The 14,028-nt window shown below is 35.5% G+C and overlaps 1 protein-coding gene across 1 annotated transcript; it reads left to right on the top strand.

Annotated features, from left to right (window-relative positions):
- Nucleotides 1–4,087: 4,087 nt before the first annotated feature.
- Nucleotides 4,088–5,047, top strand: LOC127103069 (uncharacterized). The gene is made up of 2 exons (XM_051040362.1): nucleotides 4,088–4,155; nucleotides 4,267–5,047. The coding sequence occupies exons 1-2, from the start codon at nucleotides 4,088–4,090 to the stop codon at nucleotides 5,045–5,047; spliced, it is 849 nt and encodes a 282-aa protein (XP_050896319.1).
- Nucleotides 5,048–14,028: the final 8,981 nt, after the last annotated feature.

Here is a 14,028-nt window from a genome sequence, read left to right as displayed (position 1 = left end):
TTGAGTTTTTTATGATAGTGCCAGGGGTTTGTCCAAATGTTAACATCTGAACATAACATGTATATAAATATGTTGTCTATGATTGGACTCAGGGTTTGTCCGACAATTATCATCATCATACATCTTGTATACAAATATACTGGTTATGCCTTGTACAGTAATGAAAACATAGGTTTGTCCCAATATTAACATTTGGGCACACAATGTATACAAATATGTTGGTGATGCTTGGTAATAGAATGTAATCATGGGTTTCTCTTAATATTAACATCCGAGCACACCATGTATATAAATATATTGGTGATGCATCATACATGAATGAACTTATGGTGTGTCCGAAAATTCTCTTTCGGACATACCTTGTATATAAATTTGTTGTTGGTTATGCATGATACAAGAATGAAATAAAGGATTTATATGAATATTATCATTCAGATACACCATGTTACAAATATGTTGGTGATGCCTCATATGGGAATGGACGCAGGGTTTGCTCGGAAATCATCATTTAGACATTGTCGCATCGCAAAAAGTACGACCTACGAGCATTCGTCCGCTCGCGGAATGATTGAACAGAGTCGCCACCGAACTTTATTTATTACAAAGAAGGAAAGAAAAATATTGATAAAACCCTTAAAGAAAAAGAATATGGTTGTCACAACCAAATTCAAGTTCAGGAGTCAATTACGCAAGGGGAAGATATTAGTACCTCTCACGTCCGTTGTACCCAACGGGAACCATTTAGTTAAATTTGAGATTGGAATGTTAGCTTACATTATTTGTTTTCTCCGAGTGATAAAAGGTTGGAAGGAAGAGAAAAGGGGTCGCAAAAATGTTTTTATTAGGGTGTTTGACGAGATTGCAGGTTTCGCTCATACGTATCTTCAGGTACAATGAGGAATTCAAGGCAACATAATTCTACGTAAAAAACCACGTATTGGTTGATTGATTTTATTGAACGAATGTTTAGATCGTGCTTTAGCGGTTAAACATTTGACTTGTATGCTCATGGGGGAGGCTTAAGCGCTTGTTTGTATCGCAATAGAACAGACTTAAACAATGTTCTTTCTGAAAAGGTTTACGATCACACGGAGAGAAAAAATAGTTTGATATGTTGAGAATATTTTGGGTGATTGACGAATATTCTAACGGTAGGCTAACTACGACCATCACACGAATATTCAAGGTTACGAGGGACATGTACGTTCAACCCAACCTTTTTCAATCGAATTAATTATGAAATTTGTGTGGCGAATTAAGTCATGTTTCTTTAACGAATAACAAATATTTATGCGGGAGGCTAATTACGGCCATCACACAATACTCGGGATTACGAGGAACAAGTATGTTCAACCCAATCTTTTTCTTCCACGAAAGAATAAACTTGATTCATGTATTTAATGTGTTTTGATACGATTGACGAACATTCGAATGGTAGGCTAATTACGATCGCCACATGAACATTTGAGATTACGATGGACATGTCGGCCCCAATCTATTTCAATCAGCTGCTTATTGTGAAAAGTGTTTCAAGTCAACTCGAATTCGGAAAACACCGCTGGACGTTGGATCAAGGGTTTTATATTACATTGAAAACAATCATTTTAATTATTTATTATTTAATTAATTAATTAATTAATTAATTATGAAAATTATGAAAATTAAAGAAATAAATAAACTAAATAATAAATAAATAAATAAAATTAACAAGAGGGGTGTAATAGTAATAAAGAGATTATATGATAGTAATTAAAATAAGACAAATGGTCCAATGCCCATATCATAATTCAGAAAATAAAAACAAAATATGTAAAAAAAATTGCAAATGCATGGGCCAAACAAGGGGGTGCCAAAAAAAGAAAATGGAAGGCCCAAGGAATTATGGTCTAACGTGCTGGTCAACCAGGAGAAGGGAGTCAACTTACGTTGACTCAACCCCAAGCCCTTAGATATGATGACCAAGTGATTAGAAGGCTGATAGGGGCACTCAACACATGATAGTGTAGAGAAGCATGACATGAGATCAGTCAACCCAAGCTATAGTCAACACATCAAATGGCTGAGATAGTGCCACGCTAGGGACACGTGCGGAAGAGGGAAAACATGAGAAAAAAACTAAGTTGAGGAAGATTTGAGCTATTTCTGCTTCTCTGGTGCCTTTACCTTCGGTGATATTTGAGCTCAACCTTTCTTTGGCTTCAATGTGAAGCTCGAGAAGGTTATGATAAGGAGCTTTTAGTGAGGGTTAGGAATTTCTTTTTGCAAAAGATTAGTATGAGATTTTTTTCGTGTGTTGATTGGGTGAGCTGAGGGAGTATTATATAGTGTGAATGTGATGAGAGATTAGGATGGAAAATGGGAGTTGGTTAGAGAAATTGAGGGAAGAGAAATGATCAATCCGTGTGAAACTTTGTGCTCCAAGTGAATGGGATTAGAAGGAGGGTTAGGATCAATTTGATGCAAAAGGTTAGTTGTGATTTATGTATGTTTTGATGGATGAATGATAATTGATGTTATGGTGAATTTGGGAATGGATGTTGTGATAGTCACGTGTTTTGATTTCTTTGTTAATTTATTTTGATCTGTTTATCTTTTTATTCAAATTAAATAGTGTATGTTGATGGTATGATGTGGTATGTTATTGATGATGAATGCATCACGTGTTGTTGCTGCCTTGAATTGTTTTGATTTACTTTTTAATTCAATTAAAGGGTTGTATGTATGTGAATCATGTTTGTAGCTGCTTACAATGTTTCACACTTTGGGATGAATGTATGTATTGGTGTGTTAATGAATGAATGCCATGATATGGTGATGCTTGTCTGAACTTGTGTTTGTATTTTATTTTCAAATTGCTTTGTTGAATGTTAGATGGTGTCACAATGAATGATGGTTGACGTTGAATGATAATTGATGAAGGGGGGGCACACATTTGATGTGGTTTGTTAACTGTTTTTCTTTTGTTCAATTAGAAAAAATATGAATGCATGTATGTGAGATGCTTGAGTTGTACGTGTTAAGTGATTCATGTATGCTACTTTCATTTGGTTTGGCTTTTTGCATGGTATATGTGAGGTTAGATGGTGATGGCCTCATGAGTTATGATGGAAGTGGTGATGGTGAATGCAATATGGACATGCGTGTGGGACCTCCCACAAAGTTGGAGATTTTTTGTATTTTTTATTGTAAAATATTTTGTACCTTATTTAAATAAGTAATGTAATAGAACTTTTGTATTTGTGTTTGATGCAAATGTATATAGAAATACAATTTTCAAATGGAGTTAGTTTAATAAAAACTCTTTCTTTTATTGTACCCTACTTTAAAATCAAATGATGCAAAATGCAATAAACACATGTGGATGTAAACTCTAAAATTATGGAAACTCACTCTTTAGAAAATGTCCATTTGTGCATAAGCAATGCAATGTACTAAACATATGTGAAACTATAATGACTTTAAACAAACATAAATCAAAAGCATAAACCAAATACCAAATTCTAATAAAAGGAATCAATAACTCTGATAAGGTTTAAACTAATTTCAAAACATGACCAACTGCAAGAACAATAAAATGAGGACTTAATAAACAAAGCTAACACATGATCTAGACATGAATGGGCATGGCTAAAGGCCAAATGGTTTGCTATAAATGCATATGTGAATGCATATGAAAGCAATTAGTAATATGCAAAGTAATAAGTAAAAAATAAATGAATGGTAGGAAAAAATTGGGTATGATAGATACACCCATACTATGTTTATCACTACAATAATTCATAATCAATCATATTTTCAAGCAACCATACAAAATTATGCAATATTTAATACACACATAACCATATTTTCAAAAATACAATATTCAATACACACAATATAAACTCAAACACATCAAAATTGGTAACAACATCATATTCTAAAAATGAGCTCTTTGTTAGGGTAAACCTCTGAGTCAAATGGGAGTAACAAATACGAGGAAGATCTCAAGGAATGGAACACAAAAAAGGTGAAAATTAATGGAAAACAGACTGTGAGGGAATAAATATAGATGCAATAAGGGAATATTGTGGGAAGAACTTATAAGGAGATGGTACTAAGGACTACTAGCGACAATATAGAAGAAGAGGAGGAAAAGGTTGAAGACGAGGAAGACATGTAGATGACTATGCTGGATCTGGAAAACATGAAGGTTGAGGAGCACGTTGAAGGATAATATGCATGTCCCAAATTCATATTTTCCAAACATGAAGAACGAATAATTCATAGACCTTGGCGTAAAGGGATAATTGTTAAGTTGCTTGGAAGAAATTTTGGCTACAAGGCTTTGGAGACAAGATTAAAGCAAATGTGGATCAAAAAAGGGGTGATCAATATTGTCGATCTGAGAAACGATTACTTTCTCGTTATTTTCTTGCATGATGAATATCATAGCACAACTCTTGCTAATGGTCCATGGTTTATCTGTGACCACTACCTCACAGTGAAAGGTTGGAGTCCTGACTTTCATCCAGTAAGTGACACCATAGAAAATGTAACGGTCTGGGTGAGAATCTTTGGACTTCTAATTGAGTACTATGACATGAAGGTACTATCCTTTATTGGGAACATAATAGGAAAGACGGCCAAGGTGGATAAGAATATTTTAACACATGAACGGGGGAAGTATGTATGGTTATGCGTTGAAGTTAACTTGTCTAAGCCACTGCTTGCAATTTTGACAATAAAGGAAAGGAGATATAAGATAGAATATGAATGGATTCATCTTCTTTACACCATGTATGGAACATTAGGCCACTACAAGGAGGGATGCTCAAAGAGGAATATGGAAAAGATAGACCCTAAACTAAATGAAGCAAGTAAGGCACAAGGCATGGAAGGACAATCAAACAAGATACAGACTGGAGATGATGGACCTTGGTCGGTTGTGCATAAATCCAAAAGACCAAGGAAGGTAGGAGGAAGCGCAGGAAACAGCAGAAAAACACAGGTGGTCGGAGATAGTGGCGAAAATAGGAATGGAAAGACACCGGTGAAAGTCAATGCATGAGCACATGTTTTTGGATCCCTGTTTAATGCTCTTCATGGTATTATTAATGAGGGGGAAAAGTATCAAATGTAGTTATTGACCCAATAATTGGAGAAAAAAAATATGGAGAATAATGATGGTCGATAAGTGCAATCAGTTCAGTTGATCTCATTGGCTGACACGAACAAACAGGTCATAGTGGCAGACAGGAGTGAGGCCCAAACTAAAAGACAACATGCTCCAAATATGGGTAAGAATAAAAATGTGGTGAAAGTTGATTTGTTAAACCACTAAAAGGCCTTAAACAGCAAAACACGAGGAAGGGACAAAAAGGCAACGCGGGAGAAACATGTGGTAGGCATCAAGAAGAATTTTTTTTAAGGGACGGAAATAGAGAATCAAAAGAGAACAACTGGAAACCTGGTGGACATCCTGAGAGACACAAATGTTGAGGAATGGATTGCATCAATGACAAATGTAAAAATAACAAATGGCAACATACAAGTGGTTGGAAAAAATAACAATGTAGAAAGTAATGGACCCTTGGGGATAAGGGATAAAATTGAGGTGCCAAAATCACCTAGGCCACCAGATGAAAAAATAATATCTCATGCACACACATACACTCCAAGCAAAATGAGGAAAATATATGTCATCAAAATAACAAAGAAGAAGCACAGGGAAGTAGTTAGGGAGAAGTCCAAAGCCTTAATGAATTGAACATGGATTTTATGGAATAAACACCACATTAGAATAATGGGTGTATGGATACTCAACTTTCTCTAAGTATATTCCATGATGAACACAAATCAATATATTTTTGTGTGGAACTGTAGAGGTGCATCCAACACAAGTTTCTACAGATATTGCAAACAATACTTTGGTACTCATAATCCTAGAATGCTAGTCATTATTGAGACCCGTTGTGAACCCATGAAACTCAAGAAAGTTTTCAAAAAACTTGGTTTCAAGGAGTTTCTTGCCACTGAAAATCAAAGGTATGCAAGAGGAATTGTTGTTGGTTGGATATAAGGAGAAGTAAGTGTTTCTTTGGTCTAGAAAAAGTTCTAGTTCATGCAACTTTTGGTACAGTTTAGACATGGACAAGCTTGACACTTTACTCCTATTTATGTTATCCCTAACTCAGAGAACATGAAGATGTTAGGGATGATTTAAAGAACATTAGTAGAATTGCGAGGGGATCTTGGCTCTTGGGTGGGGATTTCAATGGGATTGCTTCCGATCATGAGAAAAAAGGAGGAGCTCATATCTCTCACAACCGATGCAACAAATTCAAAATTAGGATCGAAAAGTGTGGCTTGTTAGACATGGGAGTTGTTGGATTGAAGTTTACTTGGAGAGGACCAATCTACAACGGAGGTCAATGCATTCATGAATGCCTTGATAGGGCCATGTGCAATGATAGTTGGAGGCTTCAATTCCCTGAAGGGTATGTGAAGGTTCTTCCCGGGCTAGACTTTTATGATTATCACCCTCTTCTAATTTGTCTCCTTAAATCGACCAGGAGAGTAGTCAATCTTTGTTTTTGCTTTGAGAGTACTTGGTTACCAAAAGAGTCGTACCATACCATGCTAGAGGCTACCCGGAACAATGACAAAACTATTGGTGTAAGCCCTAGAGGCCAATACTTTTGGTACTTGTATCGAATTATTTATTAATAGTAAAAGACTTTTTATTTATTATGTTTGTTTAATAAAGTCCCTAGAATAGTTAGTCTATTTAATGTATCAAGTGTGACTTAATCATGAGATCCCATTAAACATAAGGACACTATTCTTACAGTATTCGTAGTCGAGCTTTGTTGTGAAGTGGGATAACATTAAAGTGTTAAGACTATTATGTATATAGACTGATTATCACATCTCATGGATCATGGATAAGGAGTTATCAAGTCTTAAACATAAGTATGAATATTGAGAGTAATATTTATACTGGATTGACCCGCTATGAGAATACTATATAGAATGTTATGCTAAGTGTCATAAGTTATTCTCATGGTGATAATGGTGTATACCACCCTTTGACCTGAAACCACTATGTACTCTAGATGTAGAGTCGAGTGCCTTATTGTTGATCAAACATTGTCTGTAACTTGATGACCATAAAGACAATTGATGGGTACTCCACAAAGCATGCTGAGGGACATGAGTGACCTAGATGGAATTTGCCTATCCTGCGTAACAGGATAAATGTCTACAGGCCCAATATTGAACTGGACAAGAATGATACGGTCTATGTCTCGTGTTCAATATAGACATAAGGGCAAAAGGGTAATTGTACACATAAGTATTATCACAAAAGGATTCGTCCGATCACATGACATTTTCGTGTCTTTGGTAGCAGTGATGTGTTGCTAGATACCGCTCACTGTTTATTATGTTAAATACGTGATTTAATATAATTTCCAATGCCACGAAAACCTACAGGGTCACACACAAAAGGACGGATTGATGAGAGATAGAGTAACTAAGGAACACCGTAAGGTACAGTGCACTTAAGTGAATTGTAGAACATCGTAAGTTACGGTGTACTTAAGTAGAATATAAAATATGGTAAGGTACCACGCGCTTAAGTGATTTTAGCATATTATAAGATATGGGCCACATACACTCAAGTGGGTTTTTTAGCTTGCAGCCCACACAAGTGGTTCTATAAATAGAACTCTTGTGCAGAAGCATTAGTGCAGTTTCAATTTCGTTTCTCTCTCTCTCTCTCTCTCTCTCTCTCTCTCTCTCTCTCACACACACACACACACACACACACACATACACACACACACACACTCAAAGCCTTCATTCTTAGCAGCTAGCATTGAGATTGAAGGAATTCGTTCGTGTGGACTGAGTAGAGGCGTTGTCACCATTCAACGTTCGTGATCGCTCCGTAGATCTGCATCAAAGGTTTCAATCTCCACAAGAGGTAACGATTATATCACTGATCATGCCCATTCGTAAGGATCACTAAAGGAGAATTTTTGTTTTAAATTCCGCTGCATTTTGGATCGCTCTTCTCCTTCAAAAACCATCCTTCACAATTTAGAGCAACTCAAAGAAGGAGTTAAATATTGGAAACTAAGCATACTCACTCAAGTTACTAGACAAAAGAAGGAGATCATGAGTCGTATTGGAGGCATACAAAAGAACATTCAAACCAAACGTAAAGTTTGAGGTTTAAGAAAGCTTGAGTGGAAACTCCAAAATGAAATGCATGAGCACCTCAAGAAGGAAGATCAAATGTGGTTCCAACTATCCATGGAAAAATGGTTGGTGGATGGAGACATAAATACAAAACACTGTCATCTCAAGATGGTGCAAAGTAGAAGAAGAAATAACATTGTGATGATAAAAAATGAGGTCGGTCAATGGGTTGATGATGACAAGCAAGTGCGACAAATGTTCATAAATAATTACAAAGATCTTTTTGCCTTGAATGATGCTAGACTGGAGTGGGAGCAAACTGAGTATACCTTCCCACAAATTGAACCTGAGAAGATGGAGAAACTTGGCAAGCAAGTTACTTATGAAGAGATCAAGCATGCTTTGTTTTGTATGAGCCATTGGAGAACATCGGGACCTGATAGTTTTCTTACAGGGTTTTATCAAAGGGCATGTCATATAGTTGGATGGAAAGTTTGTGATTACATCAAAAGGGTGTGGAATATCCCTAGTGAAATTGCAACAATAAATCAAACAGTCATCTGCCTTATCTCAATGACGAATCACCATGAATGTGTTAACCATTTCATGTCTATATCTTTGTGTAGTGTCTTATATAAAGTTGTGAACAAGGTCCTGGTAGAAAGACTCAAGGAAAGCATACCTAATCTCGTATCCCCGTTCCATTCGGGGTTTGTGTCAGGTATGAGCATACATGAGAACATTATAGTAGCTCAAAAGGTAGTCCATAGCATGAATAAAATGATGGGCGAGAAACGTTTCTTTGCTATTAAAGTGGATCTTTGAAGGCTTACGAAAAACGGAGCTATGAATTTATTTGGAGAATTTTGGAGGAAACCAAGCTTCCCATACAACTGACTAATATCATCATGCATGGGGTGACTAGTGTTGAAACCAACATCAAATGGAATGTCATTACTTCCGAGTATTTTCGGCTTAGTAGGGGGATCGTCAGGGTGATCTTATCTCTTCTTACCTCTTTGTTATGTGTTTGTATAAACTATCCAACCTCATAATTGATGTTATTTATAAAGGAGATTGAAATCCCATTAAAGATGGTAAACATGGACCTCTTGTATCGCACCTTATGTTTGCTGATGACTGTAGCGGGGTTTTCGTTACCTTTAGGTTTATTGACTAAACCAAAAGTCAACATACAATTCGAGTCGCCACCGCACTTTTATTTATCCAAAGGAAAGGCTAAAAAGCGAACAAAGGCCAAGTAAGAAGTTTTTCAAATCAAAAACTAAAAAAAATGTCAGAGATCTAGGTAAGGGGGTTGGTTATGAAATGGGAAGGTTTTACGCACCCAAAATATCCTTAGTACTCTAAGGGAACCTTTTTTGCAAATATGTGTTATAGGTTGGTATTTATGAAAAGATTTGTGCAAAAGATTTGAGGGGTGAGAAGAGAATAGATTATATTTACAAATTTGGTTGTTTGAATGGATGAACCCATTGCCTACGTACCATCACAAAGGAGGATCAAAACCTCGTAGTTCGTGGTAAAAATTTCAAAGATTGGTGAATTGATTTTAATCAAAATCCTTAAGCTCTTTTGTTTTCAAAGGGAGAAAACTCAACCTAAACCAACAATTCACCATGTGAGGAAGGCTTCAACATGCTAGTGAGGGGTTAACCCTATAATAAGCATGGAATGCTTACAATCCAACACTAAGGATAAGGTGGGATTTACATCAACCACTATGATAACTCAAACCTATGACTAATGTTTTTGAAAAGGTTTTAACAAGTGGCCATTGGAACCACAAAACAATTTGAAATGGGTTATATTTACAAGTTAAATTTATTTACAAAATGAGGTCAAAGTTGGATTAAAGTTTATTTACAATGAGTATTTATGAAAATGGTTTTGAAAAGTCAAAGGCCTAAGGCCTAGGTTTCTAATTTGAAATAAAGTCAAAGTTGTGAAAATGATTTTTGGCTTGGTTAGAGTGGGGAGAAGAGAGAAAGGCTATTCCTAAAGCATACAAAGATAAGAGGGGAAAGACAACCCTTGGAGTTCCTTTTCTTGGAGTCATAGTGATGACTCAAGATGCTCCTTTCCTTTGGATTTAGCACACAAAGCGAACAATCAATAATTTGAATTCAAGCTCCTAGGATCTCCATTTGGCTTGGCTCTTAACTTGGCTATTCATGACAATGGTCCTCTTTTTTTCAATCTTAATATGGAATCCCTATCACACAAAATCACACATCAAAAAGCTCACAACATAATAAAGGGAATGGACAAAGAATAAGTTTGAGGAGAAGTTCTTTGAGGTCAACTTTGGATTCTAGCATTCTAAAGGCATGAGGCCTAGTTGCTCTTCAACACATTTTGCATTCTAAAGGCATGAGGCCTAGTTGCTCTTGAACTCCTTTAAGCATGGATGAATCCTAATTCTAAGTCCTTTCTCCTTTTGTATTTTGTTCACGTCAAAACAAACACAAAAACAACACAAAATAGCAATATATTTATATACAATAATGGGCTCAAATGAGCAAAAGAAAAAGGACATAAACATAAAATATGTGCTCAAGTGAGCAAAGTGAAAATCAAGATGAATAATGAGCAAGAAATAAATGACATTAAAAGTAAATGACAAGAATTTAAAAGCTCAAATTAAACTTAGTAGTTAGTAGATTTATGTTAGCTTGTCATAAGACAATGTAGCGTTATGTTAAGCAATCGTAAGTGGACTAATATAGTAGTCACACCTATCTGAGATCGGTCAATAAGAATATGGGAAAAGAACACAAGTTAGAGGTCATGACTAGTAAGCCAAGCTCCATAAACTTTCCATGCCAAACAAAAGGGGAAGGGCCTTGTATTGACTTTTGGTTATTTGCTTGACCAAGAAGTAACCTATCTTTGACACAAAATAACTCACTTGATCATGGATCAAGTTGAATTTGGTTTGGACCAAAGAAGATTAAACTTCCATTTGTCAAGACCAACCTTAAGACTTTAACTCATTGGCCATTGAGGGAAAGAAAGGGATGAAGATGAAAGGGAGGGGGTAAGAAGTCAACAACCAATCCCAATTGATCAAGGGATCACTCATCCTTGATCAAATTCATTCATCTTTCTAGGTGATGATCCTTCAGGATTTTCAAACCACAAGATCCAATGAATTTGATCAAAGTTGAATCAATTCAACCTTGATCAACACCAAACAGAAGAAGAATCAACATAACAAGTCAAGAAGTCAATAATATTTTTTTGGTATTTTTTGAATTAAAAGAAAAGATAAATAAAAAATAAACAAACAAAGTTGAACCTCAAATTCAATTCAAAGCAACTTCAATAAGTCCAATTAAATTTTCATAGGTCCAACATAGTCAAACAAACTTTGACTAATTTTCTCACAAAATTTTAAAGTCAGAAAGTAATTAAAATCAATTAAAAACAACAAAAAATAGCATAATATGAATTAAAATCTCAAATAATCTCAAAACAAACAAGAAATTGTTGAGACTATTTTTCATTGACTTATCATGATCCATAGATGCTATGAAAATATTTTTGTATTTTTTAAAAGTAAAAAAGCATTTTAAAATGAATTAAAATCATTAAAAACCAAATAATTCATGAAAAATATCAAATGAAGTCACAAAAATAATTAAAAATCATAATATGAAACTAAATTTTTCAAGAAAATTTTTAGAGTTGGCCTCATATTTTTCTGACTTCATATGAATTTTTAATGAATTATTGAAAATAGAATGAATTAAAAGAAAATAAAAGAAACGAAAAATGTTGAGCCACTAGATCCAATTCATTAATTGACGTGGCACACTGCACGGCTTGGATCTGATGATGCACGGTAGGCTCAAGTCAACAGCGCAACATAATGCATTAAAACAAGTAATTAAAACGGATGATCAAGATTAGATCGTGAGAGAGAGATCCAAAGGATGGGATCAGAACACGTGGTGGTGATGGTGGAAACCACCATCTTCTCCGCTCAACCACACAAACTCCGGCCAGAATTGCAGGAAAATGGATCTTATCAAAAATGAAAAACAAGGATATGGAAATGAAGCTCGTGTGATGTAGATCATCACTGTACCATTAGATTCTTCTCATTCTTCCTATATTGAGAGAAAGATGAAGGATAAAATCATGGTGTCCACACGGATTGTTCATGAAATGGCAAATTGAATACACCAAAAGCTTGCCGCAAGTATGAGGACTTCAGAGAACCACAGAAACACAAGAATGCTACATTGAATTGTGAGTTTCAGATCCAAACAATTTGAGTTTATACCTTCAAATTGGTGAGTTTCTGGCCACGAATTCTTCAAGCTTTTTGCTCCTCTTTGATCTCTGGATGTAGGGAAGATGATTGGCTAAGGAATCTAGCTTTGAAACTCAACTAATGTTGCTGAATTTCAAGCTCGAAAATCTGAAAAAATGGTGAATGATTCCTTTGGTGAGGGTGTGGTTTCAGTGCAGCAGCATATGGGATCTCCAAAAGGTTATGAAATGAAGGAGAGGAAGCCTCTATTTATAGCTGAATGCATCTGATCATCACACTTTACTCATGTGCATGGGATTTGAAAGTTTGAGCGCATGGGCCTTTGTGGACGTGTGAGAGGCCCATGAATGGATGAAGGAGCTTGCTGAGATCATAACGAAGGCATGTGGTCGTGCACTTGGAGTGAAGAATGCTTGCATTTCAAGTTACAACATAAAATATCAAAATTGCACATAAATGAAAAGAAATTTGAATCTCCCAAATGGTAGATCCAAAAGACTATTGCGAGTAATGGTTGGAAAGCTTTTGAAATAAGGAACAAAAGTCATGTTGAGAAAAAAAATCATTTGGTATGTGCAGATTGATCAAAACTGGCTTGGAAAGTTCAAGTGTAAAACATGTTCAAATCATTTTGAAAAAGTTAACCAAAAGTAAGCTTGATTAAACCCCCGTGTCCTTATGATACAAGCTTCAAATGAAAACGTCTCCAACGTCAAAGTTGTAGGTGTTTTCAAGATAGTCAATTTAGACTCAAAGTTTTCATCATTTGGATTTCCTATGACAAAGTTATGGGCATTTGAAGTTGGGTACTTTTTCAAATTCAATGAATTAGGTCCAAGATGACCTATAATGTTTTGAAATATAAAATGTATTTCCTTTAGGATTATGAAGTTTTGTATAACATAACATTTGAATTAGACATCTCAAGCTTTACAATGCCTTTGGTCTCACCTCAAAATCATAAAAATTAAGGAAGTTATGCCCTTGGCAAGTTGACCCAAAATTAGGGTTTCAGTCAAAATGACCTATAATTTTTTGAAATGAATGATGACCTTCCATGATTCAAATGGATTTTTGATGAACATGAAAGTTGTTCATATGGTTATTAGGAACATGTTTTATTTTGGGTTCATATTCATTTGACAAACACATAAAAAATTATAGCTCATTGAACCTCAGCTTAGTCAGATGACTTGACTGGTCAACTTCTCAAGGTCAAACTTCCAACCTTGATGAATAAATGATTGAGGGGCCTCAAATATGATCATATATGAATAAAATAATAAATGAAAGAACTTCCCTTGATTAAATTTGATCATAGGTTGAGATTGCTTCATGGGCAAGGCATAGTCAAAGCACAATGATATTAGGGTTTCCTTGGGAAACAATCTTCAAGCCCTTTCGGTTATCTTGATCAAATTGGAAAATTGAGATACTTGGGAGACATATATTATGATTAGGAACTTTGTGGACCATTGTCATGCTTTTTCTCATCTTCATCTAGCCATTGCATTGGGCTTAGGAGCCTCATAGGAGCATTG

The sequence above is a fragment of the Lathyrus oleraceus genome, chromosome 7, assembly GCF_024323335.1.
Source record: "Lathyrus oleraceus cultivar Zhongwan6 chromosome 7, CAAS_Psat_ZW6_1.0, whole genome shotgun sequence".
NCBI lineage: Eukaryota > Viridiplantae > Streptophyta > Magnoliopsida > Fabales > Fabaceae > Lathyrus > Lathyrus oleraceus.
This window is presented reverse-complemented; position numbering and strand designations above follow the sequence as displayed.